Source organism: Artibeus jamaicensis, unplaced genomic scaffold (genome assembly GCF_021234435.1).
Source record: "Artibeus jamaicensis isolate MK-2021 breed Jamaican fruit bat unplaced genomic scaffold, CSHL_Jam_final contig_3182, whole genome shotgun sequence".
In the NCBI taxonomy this organism is placed as follows: domain Eukaryota; kingdom Metazoa; phylum Chordata; class Mammalia; order Chiroptera; family Phyllostomidae; genus Artibeus; species Artibeus jamaicensis.
The window spans coordinates 4612663-4637295 of record NW_026521742.1 but is presented as its reverse complement, the minus strand read 5'-3'; the positions used below and the strand labels follow the sequence as shown (position 1 = coordinate 4637295).

Below are 24633 nucleotides of genomic sequence, written 5' to 3'. Positions count from 1 at the left end.
CTTGACAATACTAAGTGCTGAAAAGAATACAGAGCAACTAGAACTCTTATCCAAAAAAAAAATTTGGAAAACAATTTGTCAATTTCTTATAAAAGTAAATGTACACTTACCATATGACCGAGCAATCCCACTGTTAGGTATTTACCCAGAAGAAATGAAAACTTATATTTACATAAAAACCAGTTCACAAATATTTATGGCAGGTTTGTTCATAATTGCCCTGAACTAGAAACAACCCAAATACACTGTAACTAGTGAGTAGATAACTAAATTGGTACATCCATACAATGGGATAACATTCAGCAATAAAAACTGTGATACATTCAACAACATGGATGAATCTCAAATGCGTTACGCTGAGCGGATGAAGCCTGACTCAGAATGCTGCACACTTTGATTATGGGGGTGGGGGTGGGGGTGGGGGTGGGAGGAGGGATTTGGTGTGCGCAAAGGAGTGCCAGAGCATTTTGCAGGGTGAGGGGACTATTTATATCTTAATTGTGATGGTGTGGGGGCAGCTTAGCCCACAAAGTCCCCCCATCCTCCATGGATAAAAGTGAATCTACCAAGACATGGTCTGCTTGGGGAGGAAAGGTGGCCAATCTCTCAAAGGAGAAAGGCCAAGAGCCCCTTCCTCAAGGGGCTTTTATTGCATTCTTTTGCACAAGCATACAGGTAAGGATCAAACAATAGATAGCATTCAAAGAACTATGAGGGCTTATTCTCAGTTAGAGTCAGATAGCTAAAGAGCCATAAAACTTTGAGGAACAAACTTCTTGTTTGGACCCTTATCATTTAAATGAGAGCATTCTAAACAAAGCAGGTTTCACAGGATTTTAGGAATTCTTTCTTATGCCTGATCACTCCAGTTCCTGCTCTAGCTGGCAAAGGGCTGCATCACCTTCCCAGTCATAGGTTTTTAGGCGTAAGTGAATTAGAGCTAGGAAGTGCTTCTCCCAGACTGAAATGGGGACTTAGGCTATGTCACATAGCTGGGGGGTGAGGGTCCATCACTCCCTCTTTGTTGCAGCCCCCTGAGTCCTTCCATGATGACCTCCCAAGTGATTGTGTCTGGCTTAGGTTGCCCCCCTTCTGAGCGGTTGTACTAGTCATAGACTAACTGACCAAGCACTGGGGGCAGGGGATGAATCAGAGACGAGCTTCGAGCTTCGTCTCCTTAGTGGCTCACATTCCAGAGGTTGCTCACTCAGTCTTAGCTACGGGGGGCAGTTACAACTCCTGAAACCAGGCAGAGCAGTTCCCAACATGATGGTAACCCCCAAATCGTATGCATTTGCCGTGGCTCATAGAAGTATACACCAAGTAGAGTAAATTTTACTAGATGCAAATTATATCTCAGTAAGATAGACTAAAAAGTTGAACCAAAAATATTTTTTATAAGTGGGATCATACTATATGTATACTTCGGTGACTTGCTTTTTTTCCGGTTCACCATTAATGACTTTGGAGATCTGTACAAGTTGATACAATGTGTATAATAATGATACATGTAACTTCTGTTCATTCGTTTTTATACCTTAATGCAGTTGTTCATTCTCCTGCTTGGGAATACGGACTTTGTGTTTTTTCCTCTGTGGTAAACGGTGTTGCAACAATGCATTCTTGTAAAGGTGTCCTGCGGCAAAGGTGCCGAGGTTTCTCTCTAAGATGTTTGCCTTAAATACTAAATGGAATACGTGGGGCAAACATTACACACGTCTTCACTTTCCTCTCCAAGGCCTTACACCAACTGACACTCTACCAAAAGTGTGTGAGAATTTCATTTCTCTACCTCTCCATCAATAATTGCTATTATCAGACTCTAGCCTCTGCTTAGCTGATGAATGTAAAGTGGTGTTTTGTTTTACTTTACAATCTCCCTAATCACCACTGAGGTTATTTCATGTTTGTTGGTCATGTGGGTTTTTCCTTCTGTGACTTGCCTCTTCATATTCTTTTGTCTGTTTTTCTTTCTGTTGAGTTATCTGTATTTTTCTTTGAGGGTTTTTAAAATTTAAATATTTATTTTTTAACTTTAATTTTATTTATTTATTTTTTAGATTTTATTTATCTTTAGAAGAGAAGGGAAAGAGAGAGGGAGAAAAATATCAATGTATGGTTGCTTCTCATGTGTCCCCTGCTGGGAACTGGCCTCTGTGCGGGTTTTTTTTTTTTTTTTTTTTGCTACCTCTTCTGGATTATAGTTCCTTGTATGGTAGCAAATATCTTCTTAGTCTATGGCTTGTCTTTGAACAATTTAAATGGTGATTTTTGTTGATAGAAATTCATAATTTTAATGTGATTGAGTTTATTAGTTTTTTTCTTTATGTTTCATGCTTTTTGTGTCCTTTCTAAGAAATTATTCTCTAACTCACGGTCATAAAGGATATTTTACTGCAAAATTTAAAAAGTTTTGCTTTTCATGTCTAAGTCTTCAGTTCATTTGGGATGTTTGTGTGATATAGAGATCTAATTTTGTTTTTTCATATGCATAATCCTATACCATTTACTGAAGAGTCCACTCTTTACCCATTGATTTATATATGCGTTTGGGCTCTCTATTCTATTTTATTAGTCTACTTGTTCATCCTTGAACAACACCATCTTAATTATATAATAAATATTTCTATCTAATAAATCTGTGTAGGGCTATTCTTGGCCTTTTGCTCTTGTATATATATTTTAGAAGCATCTTGTAATTTCCAAAAAGAGTTTTTTGAATTTTTTTGAAATTCTATTTAATTTATAGGTACATTTGGGTAGAATTGACACTTTTATAATATTGAATCTTTCTATCTGTAAATGTGGCATGTAATTCTTTTTTTTTTTTTTTTGGGCTTTGTTGTTTTTTTTTACTTTCCTTCTTTCCTTGGCTGGGTATGTTAGTGTAATGGTAAAGGGAAGCAGCGTCAGAGGACACGCTTCATGGTTTTGGATTTAACTGAATTGCCACTTCAGTTTTACCCTTAAACATAACATTTGAGTAAGCTTTGAACAAATACCCTTCATCACACTAAGAACATTATATTCTATTTCCAGATTGCTGTACTTTTTCTTACTTTTTAACAGTATAACTGAGTATAGCATTTTATCAAATGCTTTTCCTACAGCTATTGACATGATCGTATGCTCTTTTTCTTCTTTAATCCTATAATGTGGCATATTATATTAATAGATTTATTTATTATTAAAGAGATAAGCCCCACATCATCAGCAACTATCGTTATGTATTTTTCACTGCTAAATTAAATTAGGTGGTATTTTCTTTAATATTTTTAAATACATGTGTATAAGTATATAATGAATCTATAATTTCCTTTAAAAATTATTTTTGCCTGATATTGCCATTAAGGTTATACTGGCATCATGAAATGAAATAGGTAGCTTTCATTTTTTTTTTCTATCCTCTGAAACATTTTTTGTAAAAAGTATGTATTTTCTGGTCCTTAACATTTTGGGAAAATTTACCTCTAAATTTATTTGATCTTTTGATGGTGGAGACCAATGTCTGAATTGATTAAATGTATTTATTAGTGGTAGCTATTGTTTAAATGGGTATCCCCCTTTTTATTCCTTTGTTGCTTATTTGTGCCCTCTTTTTCCTTGTCTAGGCTAACTAGTAGTCTTTTATTTTACTTTCCACCCCTCCCCCTCACCAAACCACCTTTGGATAGTGCACAAATTTGACCGCTATAAAAGAAACCTAGAGTTATTAAAGATTTAAGTAAGTCATGCATGGATTATTTTCTGTTATGAGCTGAAATATGTCCTCCTTACTCCCAGAATTCCCATGCTGAAGCCCTTAGAACAAGGGTGTCAAACTCATTTTCACTGGGGGCCACATCAGCCTCAGGGTTGCCTTCAAAGGGCTGATTGTAGTTGTTTCAACTCCTTAACAGTTAAGGAGTAGTCACATTTATACTGCCCTAAAATTATTTCAGCCCTTTGAAGGCAACCATGAGGCTGATGTGGCCCCCAGTGAAAATGAGTTTGATACCTCTGACTTAGAATGTGACTGTATTTGGAGATAGCAGCTTAAAAAAGCTAATGAAGTTAAAGGGAGGCACCATTATAATAGATGGGCCCTAATCCAATCTGAATGGTGTTTCTTGTATGAAAAGGACATTTGGATACACAGAGAAACACTAGGCGTGTGCGCTCAGAGAAAAGACCATGTGAAGACTTGACGAGGCGGGGCCATCTACAAGCCAAGGAGAGAGGACTCGGAAGAAACCAACCTTGCTGTTACCTCCATCTCCGACTTCCAGCCTCCAGAGCTCTGAGAAATAAATGCCTGTTGTTCAAGTCCCCGAGTCTGTGGTGTTTTGTTATGGTGCCCGAGCAAACCAATACGGAATCTCACAGAAAAGTCCAAGCTTTTATGTGAGAAGCTCTTTCTATCTTGTTGCTCTGCCGTCTTCGACATGACCAGCCAGTATGCTGGCATCTCAGTCAGCGGGAAGAGAGGAAGGGAAAAGGAGAGTTTATATGATTTTGTTTTAAAGGCACGACCCAGAGGTTGCAAGCGGGACTCGTGCCCACTTCCATGTTCCACATCTGGCTGTGAAGGTTACTGGGTGGCCACGTACCTCCTAAAGACTTGATTACATGGTTGAAAAAGGAGAATGGAAATTGAGGGGTCAAGGTAGTCTCTGCTATTGGTTTCTTACAATTCCTTTCGATTGCTCTTTTTGTTTTTTTCTTCTCTATCTTTATTATTTTCATCTTTGTACTTTCTCTAGATTCTGCTCTGTTGTCCCATTTTTCTAACTGCTTTATCGTGTAACTCATTTATTTTCGTCTTTCTTGATTTCCTAGTACATGAGTGTAAGGCTACACTTTTAGCTCTAAAACCTATCTCAGTGTTTTTATTACCAGCGCTACTCTAATTGTCACTTCATTACAAAACATTTGTAATTTTAAGTACGTTTTCTTTTTTACCTAGAAGGTACTTAGGATAAACTTCTCGATTTCCAAAGTTTTAAAAATATCCACTTATTCTTGAGTCCCATTTTCACTGAACTGTGGTCCGAGAATGTGATCTGTGCATTGCCCGTTGCATCTGAAATTTGGTAAAGTTCTCCTGGTGACCTAACACACGGTTAATTTAATATGTTTGTGATGTGCGTGAAAATTGGGAGTGTTCTCAATTTGCTGGGGGCACCATCATGTATCAAACATGTGGTTAAACTGATCTGTGGTGTTCAAGTGCCATACGTACTGTGAGCAATAATATGGTTGAATTTATTACACCATCTCATTGGATGCTATTTACAATGTCATCTTTGATGACATCTTTGTTTCTTCTGTCATCTTTGTCCTCTATTCACTATATGTGTACTCATGCATATTTTGAGGTTTAGTAAAACTTTGCTGGTTTGGAAGGTTTAGATTATATTTCTCTTTTGGTGGTTATGGTTTTCAGTAATTTAAAAGATTTCCTTTTTATCTTTGATCTTATGTGGTTTTATTATAACAGAACCATTAGGGACTTAATTTATATCATCTATTCTTAGAGTGTATTTTTTTTAAAAGATCTTATTTATTGGTTCTTAGAGAGGGAAAGGAGGGAGAAAGAGAGGGAGAGAAACATCAGTGTGTGGTTGCCTCTGGAGTGCCCCCTACTGGGGGCCTGGCCTGCAACCCAGGCATGTGCCCTGACCGGGAATGGAACTGGCGATCCTTTGTTTCACAAAGGATCGGCGCTCAGTCCACTGAGCCACACCAGCCAGGGCTATTCTTAGCATGTATTTTTGATTGGAGGCCTCATCTCACTCTTTAGCTCTCGAAGGTTCTTTCTCATTGATTGTACCATTACGATATTGCTTCTCCATCATTTCTTCCTTTCCCTTTTTTCTGGAACTTCTACTAGATGTGTGCTGAAGTCCCTCTGGTTCCCCTCCAGTTCTCCTCGCTGCTCCATTGTCTGTTTTATTCCATCGGCTTTTGGTGCTCTCATGGTGGTCAGGACCCCTCCTGTGACAGGATGGCCATCCGAATAGGGGTCCACACAGGGTTGTGCTCAGAAAGTGGTATTTGACTTGAGTTCTAAAGGGCGGCAGGATGGCATTTTGGAACAGAGAAAAGTGGGGTTGGGGTGAGTCCTCCAGGCAGAGGGAGTGGGGGGCAGAGAGGTCCCAAGGTGAGGAGGTTCATGACATGAAGATCAAGGGAGGGCTGGAAATTGGAAGCCACCAGGAGACTTTAAGCTAAGAAAAGACCTGATCCATTGGCAGATTCTTCCGGCTGCCTTGTGGAGCAGAGGTCAGGAGAAGGGACAGGCGAGAGTGCAGGGACCAGCCAGGAGGCTATTGCATCTCGAGTAAGAGAGCCGTGGTGGCCAGGACCAGTGAGGGGGCTGCGGTGACGGAGGGAGAGGATGGACAGAGAGATATTTAGGACAGCAGCTGAACAGTGATGGGTTGCGTGGGGGTGGCCTGGTGCAGTAAGGGGATCCAGGGACCAGCTGGAACTAAGAGGACACAGGAGCTTGAGCATAAGTCTTTGTTTTGCTGATCTTTGTCCAGGTGAGAGACTCCTACAGAGAACTCAGCTGCTCTTGGCTTGTACCATTTGAGCCAGGCTCTCTGACCCCTGGACCACCTCCGCCCAGGCCATATGATGAGGTGGCTACAACTGGCCTCACCATTTCTCAGCTTTGTCCTCTTTCTCTCTGCTTAGTTTGGCTTCCCTCTGAAGCAGGCCTTGAGACAAGGATTCAAGTGCAAGTCATCCCAGAAACCCAGGTAGGGCTGTGGTGAAGTGAGGCAGGGAAAGGAAGACAGCCAATGTTTTCAAGCAAGTTGCCGCTGAGGCAGCAGATCTGAATCTGGTGGGGCCTCCAGGAGACAGTGCAGAAGAAGGGCCTTGTAGGTATGCCTCCTGCAGGGTGAGGCTGCCCAGGTGTTTATGCACCAAGTCCCGTCAGCAACTGCTGAAGGGCAGCCTGGGGGGGTCTCTCATTCTCCAGCATTTGCACCTGCCCTGCTCAGGCAGAGCAGACTCAGAGGCTAGGGAAAGCCGTAGCAAAAAACATGCTGCATCCTGGGCCTGAAATGGGGAACCCAGGGCACCCTCCCAGCCTGACCCAGAAGCTGGAGCCTCCGCTCTGCTACCTGCAAAGTAGAGATAATGCCACCTGCCTGTAGCCTTGTTGTGAGCACACTGTGACTTCCCATGTGCAAAGGGCCCTAAGCAGCTTCATGAAGCTGAGGAGGGCAGACAGCCCTCTGTGTCCCTGGGCTGTGCGCATGTGCCCTAGATATAGCAGCAGACCCCGAGCTCTAAGACAGACGGTAATCTTTTTTGCATCACCCCTCCCTCTCTGGTCACTGGTCCCTGCTGATGTGATGTTCTCGGTTCTAAAAACAAGCGAAGCACCTCAGGTGGATTTGCAGTCCCTTGATGGTCTGGCACACAAAGGGCCTCTGCATCTACTCTCTCAGACTGTACTGTCTCACTCGGTAGCAACTGGCTTCTCAGGCCCCAGAGGAGTGAGGACCAGTCTGAGGAGGCTGCTGGGAGGGTGGCCTGTTGCCCCATTGCACCCGCTCCCACTCCAGGCAGTGTCTGGAGTCAAAGCCCAGAGCTTGGGTACAGACTGCTGATGCCCCTGCAGGCCAATGACATGTCCTTGGGTGCTTGTTTTATTCTTGTCCCTCTGGCTTTTTGGTTGCTTCAGATGACAACACAGAGCATGTCCTTGAGCCTGGGGGCTTCCTGTCCAAAGCAGGGTGGATCCAGCATCAGATGGAGGCCTTCCACTTTGGGGCACTGGGGACTAAGGAATCCAGGCACCCTCCCAGGAGGCAGCTGGCACCAGGCACTTTACATAGCGACCAGGAAGCCTGGGGCAGGCCAGGAATGGCCCAGGCATTAGAGTCTCGACAGTGCCCTGGTACACTGGCTACTCCTCTTATTTCTATTGTTCTTCAGCCCTTGGCAGCCAGGGGCACTGAGGCCTCCCCACTTGGGGGGAGGAGGCACTGGGCCCAGTCCTGGTCTGGGCAGAGTGGGGCGCAGAGCCTCCGATCCTCCAGCCTTGGGGCTGGCATTGGTCTCGTGGCCTCAGCCCTAGTACCCAGTGAGTGGGGGAGTCCTGGACGCTTGTGGGCACACTTACGTGGGCCTTCCCTGTACATAAGTGTGCAACTTCTAGCTTCCCATCCTGTGTTGACATTACTCTGGGGGCTGTTCCACCCTGAGGTCTAGCTGATTCGGCTGGGCCCCTGCTGCCCCTCTGCAGCTCCTGCCGGCTCTGAACCGAGGACCATCCTTTTCCCCTTGGTCACTTGCTAGGACCATATACCACTAAAGTCAGTAGCATCTTTCTTAAAATATTTCATGTGTGCACCATGGCATTCAGCAGACCAAGCAGGGTCGTCTTCTCAACCAGGTCACCGGTTAAAGTCACAGAGAATTCCACCTGGCTGGGCTTTGTGCTTGGTAGCGGACAGCTAAATCAGAAGTGCTCTCTTCCCCAACTCCACAAACACTGCCTCTCGAGAGCCCCCTTCATCTCCTTGGACACCGTTTATAGAGGGAGGCCTGTCAACAAAAGCCCTTGATTATCCCTGGGCATCGGAGCACCTAAGTTCCATCTGGTGGTGGCAGAGCTTAGCATCTGCATGGATGTGGTGGCCCCTTTTAAAAGATAAACAATCTGAGATAAAAATCAAGGACTAAGTGCTGAGCCATGTGGCACCCCCCACCCCCGCCTGGCTGTGGTGTTGGTGACAGGATCCCTGGCGAGTCACACCAGTGCAGCAGTCCATATACATGGCTGGCGGGCGCACAGGGAGGAGCTGTGCTGGACTCAGGGACACCCAGGCTGACAACCTGGGTCAAACCTGGAAGGTGTGAAGTGTAACGTGTTCCGAGAGAGGCATCAGAATCTCTGGGTGCACATCTGGTTTTATGGTAACAGGGCAACTTGCACACTGTAACATTTAAAATGGAGTATCTTTTTTTCTTTCCGAGGGAAACACCAGAAAAGGAACTTTTTGTCGTGGAAAATGTTTAATTAAGCCTTCACAAAAGCAGAGCCGGTAGGACGAAGAACCCCCCTGGACCCATCGCCCCACTTAAGGAGCGGTCACCACGCAGCCGGTCTTGCTTCACCTATTCTCCCTATTCTCCCCACCTCCTTTTCTTCCTTGGCTGCAATATATTAAAGACAAGTCATAAAAAGAAAGCTTAAAAATAAAACAGAAAAACAATTACAACGCAGAACGTCATCTCCAAATACGACCCTTCGCGTCCCACTGACTCTCCGTCAGGCGGCAGGGCTCTGGTCGCTGCAGGCGGAGGGTTCTGTGTTCAAGCGACCGCTCATGTCGCAGGGGCTCCATCAAGCAGCGGCCGGGGGAGGCTTGCATTGTCAGAATTCCCGCTGAACCCTCCCGCACATTTCAAACCACCCTTTTCTGACCTTCCTGGGTGCTGCTGTTCTGGTTTCACGCGGAGGCAGTAGAGATCTACATGCTGGCCTCTGCTTGTCCGTATTCACCCGGATGAGGATGCAGAACAAGGAGGGAGACAACTGGGGTTCTGCCTGCCTCCCACAGGGAGGACCAGTAGGGCCGGGGGGGGGGGGGCGGTGGACAGTTGTCTTTTTCCCATTGAGCACAGTGCTGTGTAGATTCTGTAAAGGTTTTGTTGAGAAAGGAAGGGATGAGAAGGGGACTGGAACAGGAAATAGCTCCCTCTTCCCAAAGAAACTGTGTATCAAGGTGTAGAGAGGTGTAGAGAGGTTCGGAGGGAGAGCAGGAGCTCCCGGTGATGAAATACAAGAGAACAGACCGACCCCTTGATGCCAGGACCCAAAGAAAACGAGGAAAGCTCATCAGAAAGGGAAGTTGGACTCCATCAATCTTTGATTTACCTCCTCTCTCTCTGCCCCTGCCCGTCATGCTCATCTTCTTTACCTTCATCTTTGTTTCCTCCTTCCAGGTCCTCCAAGCTGCCCGGCGAGGCTAACACTCCCTCCTACCCCCACCCCGCTCCCTTCATTCCACCTTCTTTCTCCTGCTGGTTCTGGTTATTACTGTTGCATAACAAGCTACCCCCAAATGGAGCAGCTTAAAATAGCTATTTTGTTTTGCTCCTACTTTGTAGGTCAGGAATGGGAAAGGGTTCGGCTGGGTAGCTCCCACTTGGGGCCTCCCACTTGGTTGAGGTTGCCGCTGGCCGGGAGCGCCGTTGTCTGAAGGCTCGACAGGGCTGGCCACCCAAGGTGGCATGTGCGCCTGGCTGGTGGTCGGCGGTGCGACGGGGCCTCTCTAGTGTGGCAGTCTCTGAGAAGTTGATCTCTTACACAGCTGGCTTCCTCCAGGATGAGCATCCCAGTAAAGCCGGGGGGAAGCCACACTGCTTCTTCTACCTAAACCTGGGAGAGTCCCAGTGATTTACACTGTCCTCTGTGGCACGGGGGCAAACACGAGGCCCACAGGCCGAATCCGGCCCTCCACCTTGTTTTATCCAGCCCAGCACCTTGGTTCTACCCGGCGGCAGTGCAGCGCTCCTTGTCCCTAGTTAAGGATAGTTACATTTATACAGTCTTAAAATTACATTGGACCCCTCATGAAAATGAGTTTGACACACCTGCTCTATGGGTAGAAGTAGCTGCAAGCCTGCTGAGACTCAAGGGCAGAGGACAACCTCTTGCTGGAAGAGAGGCAAGGCCACACTGAGGGAGGCATGTGGAAAGGGAGAGAGCACTGTGGCTGTGTTTGGAAGGCGTCTGCTGTACCTTCTGTGTCAGTCCCGTAGGGGGTTGGGCAGACGTCTCTCGGATGGCCTGTCCGAACTCCTGTGCACCTGCCTCGGCACGGTCAGGACACCAGGCAAGAAGCTGCTGCATCCTGCTGCCTCTTCTTGCTGGCTCTCTCAGCCGCCGACCGGAGGTCTGGCCAAGTTCCTCCCAGATTTCTACTAAATTTATTTGACTTTGAAGATGGCACATCTTTCTCAGTCAGATGAAACCGTGTGGAGAGGCTGCTAGTCCCAAGTCAGGGTTCTCATGAAGATACAAATTTATTTAGTGACTCAAATTAACATTTGTCATTTCAACTCTGGTAAAAAAAAAAAAAGCAGCATTCTTCATCTTCCTCTCCAGGCGATGCGGACCTCACAGTGGGTTGATGAACATTGTTTCCTGGAAATCTGGGATTGGGGCAGTCATTTCTGACATATTCTAAAGAATCACTGGTAGAGTTTGGTATGGTGAGGTTCTACTTTGACAATGTCCTTACTGGCGTGTTAGTTGACTCTCTCTCTTTCATCCGGCCTCATCAATATGCTCAATTATTCCCTGTTGATCTGTTTTTCTCTAAGCAGAAGATTTTCCTCCAGCATTGGAGTTGGAACTGGTCTCTGTTACTGGTGACATGGTTGACTTAGTGTAGGGGCTGTGATACACGGGAAATTTACAGAACCCATGTCAGGTTGATGGCCACACTTCAAGGACCCAGGAGTGGAGGGGAGGGCCCAGGGCAGTGTCTTGCACGGGAGACATTCCTGTAAGTTCTGGTACAGCTCCCCAGCCACATCTGCTCCCACTTCCACCTGGTTTGAGGTTAGTACTTTTGGGAACAGAAACAAGGCTGGTGTGGCTGGGACACACTAGGTGGTAAGCTCTTCTCCAGAGGTGACAGATGGGAGCAAAGAGGGAGCAGGTAGCTTAGTGGCCCAGGGTGAAATGTTTGAATTTTATCCCAAGTAAAATGGACTTGAAGCAGGAGAGTGACATGATCTGATTCACATTTTCAGAAAGATCAGTCTCATCAATACTAAGTTTTGGCAAAAATGTGGAGTAAAGAAATCTCTCGTCTGTGCTGGTGGGAGTGGGACTTGTACAAACACCAGGGAAATCAATAATTTCATGTAGAATTTGGCCCTACGTGGACCCAACCACCCAGCCCTCCACATCCGGGTGCATGTCCTAGAGAAATGCATGTGTGTGTCATACAAATGTTCATAACAACTCTGTTCATAGTGGCCCCAGAAGGACCTGAGTGTCCATCAGCAGGAGGATGGGCAAAGGCACTGTACTGTGTTCATTCCACGGAGAGAAGAACAAACCACCACTGCATGCAACAATATGTATGATTCCCACAAACAACAATGAGACGAAGAATACCCAAAAGAGTATATAAAATATGAGTCCATGCATATAAATTTTAAAAATAGTCAAAGCAAAACAATAATGTTGAAGAATGCATGCACAGTTGGTATAGATGGTGAAATTATAAAGAAAAACAAGAAAAAGACTATCATGAAGACAGCATGGTGGTTATTGCTAGGGGGAGAAAAAAGGAGTGTGATTGAAGAGAAACACATGATGGGAGGAGCCAAAAATCACAGGCTCTGGAAACAATGCCTTTCTTCCTTTTTGATGGACACAGTTGTTCCCGTGTGTGAAGTCCGGAACAGTGGCAGCCATCTGGTGACCATGAGGGCAGACTGAGAGTGACAGAGGAAGAAACAGAAAGTGACTGGGCCCCTGATCACATAATTTAGGTACTAAACTAATCCTGGAATCTCCCAACTGTTGGGCTTCTTGTTTGGGGCAATAAAAACCCCTGATTGGTCAGTCTCTTCTCAGTTGGATGTTTTGTTACTTGAAGAAAAAAAGAAAAAACTGCACCATCAAAGTAGCAGGTTTGGGAAGACCAAGCTTGAGGAGGGGAGGCTAGTTCAACACTTCTGCCCTCTGCACTTTGCCTTCAGTTAATCCCAAGCAGTCCCATGACCCTACTGACCACAGGCTCAGGACTGAGGTCAAAGCATTGCCCTATCTCCTCCCTCAGAACAAGATGGACACCTTTTTCAGAGTGAGCTTGCTCAGGCAAATGCGAAGTTCTCGGTTTACTGCCTGCAGTAATGCCCTGAAACTATATTTTTTATCACTTACAAGGATCTTAAATTTTTTAAAAGATAAAAGTACATTAAATTAAGGCACAATTCCCAGTTAATATAAAATATGGTCCAATAAAAAAAATAAAGTCTCAGAATCTGCCAGTGTTCACTGCCCAGGCAGTCTGCTGCACGGTCCTCAGTGGTTCTACAGGTGACTCTGGGCCTTGCCTCACACAGGGAGGGGCTTCTCTGCAAAGACCCTCTGGGTTTCCCAGTGGGGGCCTGAGAACTAGGAGCTGGAAGGGCTAGTTGGCTTGACCCTTGTTGGCCCACCAGGACTGTCTGTGCGGAGAATCCCCTGATGCTGGCTGTGCATTGTTCCCAAGAGCCAACCTGTGCAAACAGCTGCACTGAGCAACCATCGGGGTGCAGAGCCCCAGCCTGGGCTGTGAGCCCCAGGCTTCTCCAGCGACTCCCAGGAAGTTGGCATTAAGAAGGGCAGCACTCACCGCCCCTGCCAACTTGTAGTAGTGACCCCAGGACAACATGGAGGAACTGATGGTTGCTGGGGATTTGAGAGAAAGGGAAAGGAAGATGAGCATCCATTGTGGGTCTTCGAGTACCAGGCACCGTGCCAGGTTTTGAGCTGATGATCACCTTTGCTCCTGATGCCAGCCCTGGGAGGTAGGTGTTATAATCCCCTATTTTAAAGAAGAGGCAACTGGCTCTGACCATCGTGTCTTAGTGTGGTGAGCGTCATCCTGCAAAGCAAAAGGTTGCCGCTCACAGCACATGCCTGGGTTGTGAGCCTGGTCCCCGGTTTTTCTCATGTATTAATGTTTCTCTCCCTACCTTTCCCTATCTCTGAAAATAAATAAATAAGGAAGAGGCAACTGAAGTGGAGAGAGGTTAACAGACTTACTTAAGACACACAACTAATTTTCAGTGGGTTCAATACAAACCCACAACCAGAAAGTCAAGGTTGTTTTTTTTTTAACAAAAACAAAACCATGTTACCTCCAAGTGGAGAAGCAAAATGAATAGAGATCTCTTTGAAATAGGAGTTTGAATTTAAATAATAAAGAAAAAGGCAGTCAGGAGATGGGGCCAAGAGCAACTGGCCACCCCTACAGTGCTAGTTCAAGAACGTGGAACTCCTTGACAGAGACCCCTCAACCCAGAACCTGACCTCTGGGCCTTTGTTCCTTGGGCTGCAGCCATGCCCAGAGCAGAGACCTTGGCCTCACCCTGAGTTCCCATAGCCCAGAGGGTCTGAGCTGGTTGGTTTCTTTTCTGAAAGTGAGAGAAAGCAAAGATAGATTTTTCTCCTGCCCAACTCTGAGCCTGACAGCGTCATGCACTTCCATGCTATAAAAACAAACACAATTATGGCAAAAGTGAGGGTAAGGCAGGCCTTTCATAGATTGCTGGCAGGAATGTGAACTGGTTTCAACGGTCTAGCCAGCCATTTGATATTATGGATCAATAATCGAAAAATATTCATAACCCATTTCCTGGAATTCACTGTAATTCCAGGAAAAAATCAAAATGCAGACAAAGATGTATGTATTAAAATATTTATTTTAAATTAATTTTCATAGTAAAATAAATATTAGAACAAAACCTACATTATATCAGTCATCTTTCTTAGCTGAAGGCAACAGAATTTACTCCAGCTAGTTTTATGCAGGAAGGAATTTATTATGGGACACTAGAGAGCTCACAGAATCTTTGGAAGGGGCAGAGAAACAAAGTCTACACTGGATTTTTGGGAACAATGTCCAGAACAGCACAACTGGCCCAGAAGGGAGCTGCTATTGCTGCCGACTCCACACACACTGCCTCTGCCATGGCCAGGAATTTGCTGCCCCTGCCGATGACCTATACCCAGGCAGCCTCTGCAGTGGCCCATCTGTTTCCTACCTAACTCGTTTCCTGGTCAGTCTCACTTAGTTGCATCTGATTCGCAGAGTCTATGTTAACTGGCCCAGATGGCAAGGTAGGCTGGGAAATGTAGTTCTAGTGATTCAAACTGGGGATCACAGTATTCAAAACATTGGGAAAGTGTTCAAAAGTAATTGGGCATCCACAAACAAGAGTAGTCCCTTTTGCCCAAGCTTAGTGTTTCATTAAAAAAAAAAAGGCTATTTTTTTTAGAACAGTTTTAGGTTCATGGAAAAATTGATAAGAAAATAAAGACCCGGTTGAGATAGAGGCATTTGTACACACGCCTCACCTCCTCTCACAACTACATAAAAAATTACAACTTTACTACAAAACAAACATTGCCCAGAGATATCAGGAAATCAAGCTGTATGGAAGACTGGCAACCACAGATTTAAAGAAGCCACATTCATTCAGATGGGCAGGAGGGGCAGAGACATGGAGAAGCATGGAGAGGTGCAGAGAGGTGGAGAGCAGCGGGGAGGAGCAGGGAGGCACGGACACATGGAACCAGCGGTACCGCATCCACTTGTAGTGGGTAAAAATTGGAAGGAATTCCTTGGGAAAGAGGGATCCCAGCCCTTGGCCAGACACCCAGCCCAGCATTCCAACACCAGGAAGGTAAGTCCCTAAAACTTGTGGCTATAATATCCAATGGGTGTTGGGGCAACAGAAGAAACTGTGGGAATTTTAAGACCCTTCTCTTAAAGGGCCTGCAACTGATTTAGGACTCACAGAGACCCACCCTAAAATTCAGCACCAGGGCAACAACTGGAAGGGCACTAGTGGCATATGGGGAGAAAGTGAAGTGACTGGCAACAGGGAGAGTACCAGAAGACATCTTCCTCCTGGACAGAACTCCAGAGGCCAGGCAGTGTCTTGTCCCCTCTCTGAGCCCTCCCCTACACAGAGCCACAGAGAGGTGACATGGGTTGCCCTGCCCTGGCGATTAGCTAAGGCTCTGCTCCATACAACTTACTGTTGTGCTTTAATACAACAGGCCCTGCTACTAACAGGGAGTCAAAGCAGCTCTACCTAATGTGCAGAACCAAACACAGGGAGGCTGCCAAATTGAGGAGGCAAAGAAATGTGGCCCAAATGAAAGAATAGAACAAAACTCCAGAAAAAGAACTAAATGGAATAGAGGTAGCCAAACTATCAGATACAGAGTTCAAAATACTGGTGATCAGGATGCTCAGAGAAATCACTGAGTACTGCCCTAAAATAAAGGAAGAAATAAAGGATACACTAAATGAAATAAAGAGAAATATACAGGGAACCAACAGTGAAGGGAAGAAAACCGGGACTCAAATCAATGATTGGGAACAAAAGGAAGAAATAACCATTCAACCAGAACAAAAAGAAGAAACAAGAATTCAAACAAAAATGAAATCAAAAACAAAAACAAGGAGAGGCTTAGGAACCTCTGGGACATCTTCAAATGTTCCAACATTCAAATTGTAGGAGTGCCTGAAGGAGAAGAGAAAGAGCAAGAAATTGAACTTATTAAAAAAATAATGAAAGAAAACTTTCTTAATATGGCCAAGGAAATAGACATACAAGTCCAGGAAGCACAGAGAATCTCAGATAAGTTGGATCTAAAGAGGACCACAACAAGATACATTATAATTAAAATGTCAAAGGTTAAAGATAAAGAGAAAATCTTTTTTTAAATTTTTAGGTATTTATTGAGCTTTTTATTGTACAGAACATAACCATCATTTTTGCTTTTTAATATGATCTCACCTTTAACAGGAACCTAATCAATGAAACAAACAAGTAAGCAAAGTATAACCAAAGACACTGAAATAGAGAACAGGCTGACAATGACCAGAGGGGAGAAGGGAGGAAATTTCAGGGGAAAGGGGGAAGGGTTTACAGGAACAAGTATAAAGGACTCATGGACAAAAAACAAGGGTGGGTGGTAGAAATGGGAGGGAAGTGGGGAGGGCTTGGGAGGTAAGCTGGGATGGGAGCAAAAGGCAGAAACTGTACTTGAACAATTAAACTAAACTAAACTAAAATAAAATATGTGAAAAAAATTTGTTTCTTGGATTATGAAGCTAAAGATGCTGACTCAAAAAATTTCTACGAGTTTGTTACTATTTCATTTTTCTACTCTTAGAAAAATCAAACTAACTACATTTGAGATTTTTGTCAAATTTTTCCAATTTAATTTTTTTTCAGGATTCTAATTCTATTTGGGAGTCCAGGGTAAAACCTGTGAACGGTCACTACATATTTCTAATACTAAAATATAATGATTTTCGGAAAATCTAATAAATTTACTGAACTGTAATTACTATTTGAACCCAAATGTTTATATACACAGAATAAAATTTTCTAACATTCTATAGATGTAGGAAGTTTCTTAATTTATATTATTCTGCAAATATATACTGTGTATTTAATTTGATTTAATCAAGTTCCATAGGTTGGATCTGGGGGGATGTTTTTTAAAGTGTTGAGAGTTTAGTGTCTATTTTTGTAATTTAACAACTTTATCCAAAAATGCAGAAAATTTTTCTGGCTGGCCAGGAGGAAGACATCTCAGTGTCTCCAGTCCATGGACTGACACAGCCCAGGAAGCATGCTGCAGGGGCAGCAGAAGAGATGCTGTCCGTATGGTTGCTTTGCCAATTCCAGCTGATGATTGTTCACCAACTTTTCGCTTACAACTACTGTAGGATGATTCCTTTTTTCCAGAGTCTCCACACAGCTTCCTGCACCTGAGTGACTAATAATTAGACCTGCTTTCTCAAGGTCTTTCAATGAATCTTTGTATCCGTAAACATCCAGAGAAAATGACTCAGTTCTGAATGGTTCAGGTACCACCGCTCCTCCACCTATTTGTAGAATGAGTTGGTTGTAACCAAGGCTCCTGATGGTCTCACTGAACCATTAAAGAACTGGTCCCGCAAAAAATCTGACACCAGGCAAGGATTCTGGAAAAGGTGCCAAAAACTCAGGGGAGAGCAACTAGGAGGTGCATTCTGCCCAGATCTGGCTGCACGAACAAGCCATGGGGAGATTCCACGCCATTTCAGGCCCATGGATCCAGTGCTGTGAGGGCACCAGAGGAGGCAAAGGGTAGGTTATGCTCAGGGTGGCTAGGGAAAGGTGACGAGAGGGAAGGCCCTGGAGATGAAAGAGACGAACTGGGTCCAGCCCATTTGAGTGAGAACTGGGCCTGGCAGACCCTGCTCAGGCAATCTTAGCAGTGCTTGTGAATCGAAGTACCCACTGAGCTAAATCCAGCCCTCGGGCAATCTTAAAGGCAGAGATAATCTTAAAGGCAGCAAGAGAAAAGCAGAGCTAACTACAAGAAGTTCCAAAAAGACTGTCAGTTGGTTTCTCAAAAGAAGCTTTGCAGGCAAGAAGGGACTGGCAAGAAGTATTGAAAGTGATGAAAAGCAAAGACCTATAACCTACATTACTTTATCCAGCAAAGCTCTCATTTAGAATGGAAGGGCAGATAAAGTGCTTTCCAGATAAGGTCAAGTTAAAGGAGTTCATCATCATCACCAAGCCATTATTATATGAAATGCTAAAGGGAATTATATAAGAAAAAGAAGAAGATCAAAATGATGAACATTAAAATGACAGTAAATCCACAACTATCAAATAATTGAATCTAAATATAAAGCTAAGCAAACAACTAGAACAGAAACAGAACCACATGTATGGAGATCATTTGGAGGGTTATCAGTTGGGAGGGGAAGGGGGAAAATGGGGGGAAAGGTGCAGGGCTTAAGAAGTACATATTGGTAGATACAAAATAGACGGGATGTTAGGAACAGTATAGGAAATAGAGAAGCCAAAGAACCTATCTGTATGACCCATGTACATGAACTAAGTGGGGAGATTGCTGGAGGGAATGAGGGTACTGTGTGGAGGGGGCAAAGGGGGAAAATTGGGACAACTGTAATAGCATAATCAGTAAAATGTACTTAAAAAAGGATGTAAGGAGACTTCCTATATATTCCTTACTCTGCACTACACACAGCCTCTCCCACTATCAGTTTCACACCAGTACATTTTTTACAATCAATGAACCTACACTGACACATGATTATCACTCAAAGCCCATAATTTGTGCTATGGTTCACTCTTGGTGTCGTGCATTCTGTGGGTCTGGACAAATGTGTAATGACATGTACCAACCATTACAGTATTACACAGAGCAGCATCACTGCCCTGAAAATCCTCTATGCTCTGCCTATTCATCCCTCCCTTTGTGCCAATCTCTGGTAATCACTAATATTTTTATTGTCTCAGTAGTTCTGTCACTTCCAGAATTATGTAGTTGGAATCATATAGTATGCAGACTTTCAGATTGGCTTCTTTCACTTAGTGATGGGCATTTAAAGTTCCTCCATGTTGTTTCATGGCTTGATAGCTCATTTCTCTTTTTTATCACTGACTAATAATCCATTATTTGGTTGTACCACAGTTTATTTACCTATTAATTTTCTGAAGGACATTTTGGTTGCTTCTAAGTTTTGGTGGTTATGACTAAAGTTGCTAAAACATCTATGTGCAGGTTTTAGTGTGGACATAAGTTATCAGCTCATTTGAGTAAATACCAAGGAGCATCATGGCTGGATCATATGTTTAGTTTTGTATGAAACTGCCAAACTGTCTTGCAAGTGTCTGAACCACTTTGCATTCCTGCCAGCACTGAATGAGACTCCCTATTGGTCCACATTCTCACCAGCATTTAAGGTTGTTAATTATGTGGATCTTTACCATCCTAATGGGTGTGTGCTGTTTTAACTCGCAGTTCCTCAATAGCATATGATGGGGAGAATTTTGCTCGTATGCTTATTTGTGTCTATATACCTTCTTTGATGAGGTGTCTCGATCTTTTGGCTATTTTTAATTGGGTTGCTATTTTTCTTATTGTTCAGTTTTGAGTTTTTTAACTATATTTTCATACCAACCCTTTGCTAGATGTGTGTTTTATATTTTCTCCCATTTGGTGGCTTGCCTTCTCACTGTCTTGGCAGTGCCTTTCACAGAGCAGAAGTTTTAAATTTTAATGAAGTCCAGCTTACCAAGTTTTTCTTTATCATGCTTTCATTTTATCTAAAAAGTCTTCAACAAACTCAAGATCATCTAGATTTTCTCTTATGGTAACTTCTAGAAGTTTTATATTTTTTGCATTTAGGTCTATAAGCCATTCTAAATTAATTGTGGTGAAAAGGGTAAGGTCTGTGTCTAAACTGCTTTTCACCTGTGGATGTCCAGTTGTCCAGCACCATTTCTTGAAGAAAATATCCTTTCTGCACTGAATTGCCTTTGCTTCTTTGTTGGAGATCAGTTAACTGTATTTGTGTGGATTTATTTCTGGGCTCTCTATTTTGTTCCACTGATACATTTTTCTGCTCTTTCACCAGTACCACACCGTCTTGATTACCCTAGCTTTAAGTAAATTTTAAAGTTCAGAAGTGTCCGTCATTCAATATTGTTCTCATTCAATATTCTGTTGGCTATTCTGGGTAGTTTACCTTTCCATATAAACTTTTAAAATCAGTTTGTTGATATCCACAAAATAACTAGCTGGGATTTTCATTTGGATTGCACTGAATTTATAGACCAGTTTGGGAGGAGAAAAACATCTTGGCAATATTGAGTCTTTCTACCCAAGAACATCATTTACTGAGATTGCCTTTTAGTTCTTTCATCAGTTTTGTAGTTTTCATTGTATAGATTTGGTACATATTTTGTTATAGATATACCTAGGTACATTTTTATGGTGTTAATATAAATGGTATTATATTTTAAATTTCAGTTAAAACATTTTAAATTCCTCTGTTCATTTCTGGTATAAAAAACAACCAATGGACTTTTGTATATTAACTTCTTATTCTGTAACCTTGCCGCAGTAACATTAGTTTCTCAACTTTTTGGTTGATTCTCTTGGGTTTTCTCCTTTCTTTTGAATTTTCTTCATAGATAATTATGTCATCTGTGAACAAAGGAAGTTTTATTTCTTTCTTCTCCATTTACCTTCCACTTCCTCTTTGTGTTTTGTTGCATTAGCTGGAACTTCTAAGACAGTGCTGAATAGGAATGGAGGGAGTGGACATCCCTGCCTGATCTTAGTGGTAAAGCATCTGGTTCCTTGTCATCAGTCTTGCAGACTAGGAATAAACCCCACTTGATCATGGTGTATAATTCTTTTTATACATTGTTGAACTTGATTCGCTAGTATTTAGTTGAAGATTTTTGCATCTACTTTCATGAGATACATTGGTCTATAGTTTTCCTCTCTTGTAATGCCTTTATCTAGTTTTGATGTTCGAGTAATTCTATGAGAAAATTCTATGTCCTCATAGAATGAATTAGGAAGTATTTCCTCTGATTCTATTTTCTGGAAGAGATTATAGAGAATTGGCATAATTTCTTCCTCAAGTGTTTGGTAGAATTTATCAGTGAACCCATCTGGGCCTTGTGCTTTCTGGTTCAGAAGGTTATTAATTATTGATTCAATTTATTTTGTAATATAGGTTGTTTAATATGATCTATTTCTCTTTGTGTGAATTTTGGTAGATTGTGTCTTTTAAGAAATTAGTTAATTTCATCTAGGTTATCAAATTTGTGGGCATAAATTTGTTCATAATATTTATTATCTTTTTAATGCCCATGGAATCAGCAATGATGGACCCTCTTTCATTGCTAATATTAGTAATTTGTGTCTTTTTTTGTTTAGTCAACCTGGCTAGGGTTTCATCAATTGTATTGGTCGTTTCAAAGAACCAACTTTTGGTTTCATTGATTTTCTCTGATATCTTACTTTCTTTTCTTAAAAATATATTTTATTGATTATTCCATTACAGTTGTTCTATTCCCCCCTTCATTCCCCTCCACCCTGCACACCCCCTTCCCCACCATCCCCCTCCTTTAGTTTATGTCCACTTGTCTCAAGTTCTTTAGATTCTATATTTCCCATACTATTCTTACCCTCCCCCCTTCTATTTTCTACCTACCATCTATACTACTTATTCTCTGTACCTTCTCCCCCTTCTCCTCCTCCCACTCCCCTGTTGCTAACCCTCCCTGCGATCTTCATTTCTATGGTTCTGCTCCTGATCTAGCTGTCCTCTTAGTTTGCTTTTGTTTTAGGTGTGGTTGTTAATAACTGTGAGTTTGCTGTCCTTTCACTGTTCTTTTTTATCTTCTTTTTCTTAGGTAAGTCCCTTTAACATTTCATATAATAAGGGCTTGGTGATGATGAACTCCTTTAATTTGATCTTATCTGAGAAGCACTTTATCTGCCCTTCCATTCTAAATGAAAGCTTTGCTAGATAGATCAATCTTGGATGTAGGTCTTTGGATTTCATGACTTGGAATACTTCTTTCCAGCCCCTTCTTGCCTCTAAGGTGTCTTTTGAGAAATCAGGTGACAGTCTGATGGGAACTCCTTTATAGGTGACTGTCCCCTTATCTCTTGCTGCTTCTAGGATTCTCTCCTTCATTTTAATCTTGGCTAATGTATAATGGGCCTTGGTGTGTTCCTCCTTGGGTCCAACTTCTTTGGGACTCTCTGAGCTTCCTGGATTTCCTGGAAGTCTATTTCCTTCGCCAGATTGGGGAAGTTCTCCTTTATTATTTGTTCAAATAAGGTTTCCACTTGTTGCTCTTCCTCTTCCCCTTCTGGTACCCCTATAATTCGAATGTTGGAACGTTTAAAGATGTCCTGGAGGTTCCTAAGCCACTCCTTATGTTTTTGAATTCTTGTTCCTTCATTCTTTTCTGTTTGGTCATTTTTTTCTTCCTTCTGGTCCACTCCCTTGATTTGAGTCCCAGTTTCCTTTCCATCACTATTGGTTTCCTGTGCATTTCCCTTCATTTCAATTAGTTTAGCCTTCATTTATTCCTCTAATTTGTGACTAAAATCAACCAGTTCTGTGAGCATCCTAATCACCAGTGTTTTGAACTGTGCATCTGAAAGGTTAGCTATCTCTAGGTCGCTTAGATTTATTGGCTGTGGGGCTTTGAGCTCTTTTTCTGCTTGAGCCATAATGTTTTGGTCAGGTCGTGCCTATTATGTATGAGGGGTGAAGCCTTAGGTGTTCACCAGGGTGGGTCAACCCATGTCTCTGGGTTGTGACGCTGTATGTGGGGGCGGGGTCAGAGAGGGGCAATGGTGGTTTCCTCTGCTGCTTCCTGCAAGCTGCTGGGGCCTGCGCGGTCTGCCCCACTGCTTGCTCCTTCTCCTGGTTTATCTGCATGCGAATGTGTGACTGAGGTCAGCCAGCCGCCTTGTGCCCACACTGGGTCTGCCCATTGCCACCTGGTACCTGGGATCTGCCAACTGCTGCCTGCGTGACTGGGTCAGTCTGGCTGATTTTTCCTGCATGACCCCGCTCCCCACCCCTCTTACTGGTCTGGCTGAATGGTTCGTTGTTGTCAGACTTCCGTACAGTTCAATTTTCTGTGTTTTAGTTGCGTTTTTGTTACTAAAACTTTGTTGTCTTTAAACTTGGTTGTGCGAGGAGACACAGTGTTTCCACCTACGCCTCCATCTTGGCTGGAAGTCTGATATTTTATTTTCAATTTCATAAAATTCTGCTTTAATTTTTATTACTTCTAATCTGCTTATTTTGGATTTTATTTGTTTTTCTTTTCCTAGCTTCTTGTGGTAGAAATTTAGATTAGTGATTCTAGAGCTTTATTGTTTTCTAATTTATGCACTCAATGCTATAAATTTCCTTCTAATTACTGCTTTTGATCATTCCACAAATTTTGATAGTTGTATTTTTATTTTCATTTGGTTCAAAATAGTTTAAAATTTCTTTTGAGGCTTCCTCTTTGACCCATCTGTTATTTAGAAGTGTACTGTTTATTTAATTCAGAAGTATTTTGGAAGGTTTCAAGCTATCTTTCTATTACTAATTTGTAATTTAATTCCATTGTGGCCTGAGAGCACACCTTGTATGACTTTCATTCTTTTAAATTTGTTAAGATGTGATTTACAGCTCCGAATATGGTCTGTCTTGATGAATGTTGTATGTGAACTGAACTTGAGAAAAATGTATGGTCTCTTTTTGTTGAATGAAATATTCTACAGTTGTCAATTATATCCATAGATGTCACTTGGATCCAGTTGATTAATGGTTCTGTTCAGTTCGAGTATGATTTTTCTAATTTTCAGCTTGCTGAGTCTGTCAGTTACTCACAGAGGGTTGTTGAACTTTCCAACTACAATAGTGGATTCATCTGTTTCTCTTTGCAGTTCTATCATTTTTTTTGCTTCATGCATTTGAATGCCCTGTTGCTAGTTGTGAACACATTAAGGGTTGTTATGTTTTGTTGGAGAATTGATCTCTATCCTTATGTAATGCTCCTCTTTATCCCTGAAAATTTTCCTTGCTCTGAAGTCTGTTTTGTTTGAAATTAATATAGCCATTGAAGCTTTCTTTTGGTTAGCATTAACATAGTATACCTTTCTTCATTCCTTCACTTAAAAAATTACTACTTAAAAATTTTTAATCGTGGTAAAATACATAGAACATGAAATTTATCATCTTATTCATTTTTATGCCTATAGTTCACTAGTGTTATGTATATATTCACTTTCTTGTGCACTCTGCCTCCAGAACTTTTTTCATCTTGCAGATCTGAAACTCTCTACCCATTAAACAACTCCACCTTCTCCCCACCCCCAGCCCTTGGTAATGACCATTGTACTGTGTGCCTTTATGAATTTTACTACTCTAGGTAATTCATACAAGTGGAATCATACAGGATTTGTCTTTTTGTGAGTGGCATATTTAAATTAGCATAAGGTCTTAAATGTTCATCCATGTTGTAACATCTGTCAGA

General features: G+C 42.7%; 1 protein-coding gene across 1 annotated transcript; it reads right to left on the bottom strand.

Annotated features, from left to right (window-relative positions):
* Positions 1-17281: 17281 nt before the first annotated feature.
* On the bottom strand, positions 17282-20066 carry LOC119042015 (UDP-N-acetylglucosamine transferase subunit ALG13 homolog). The gene is given in 3 exon segments (XM_053663482.1): positions 17282-17364; positions 17367-17531; positions 20039-20066. Coding segments are annotated over 3 exon segments (276 nt in total).
* Between the last annotated feature and the right edge of the window lie 4567 nt (positions 20067-24633).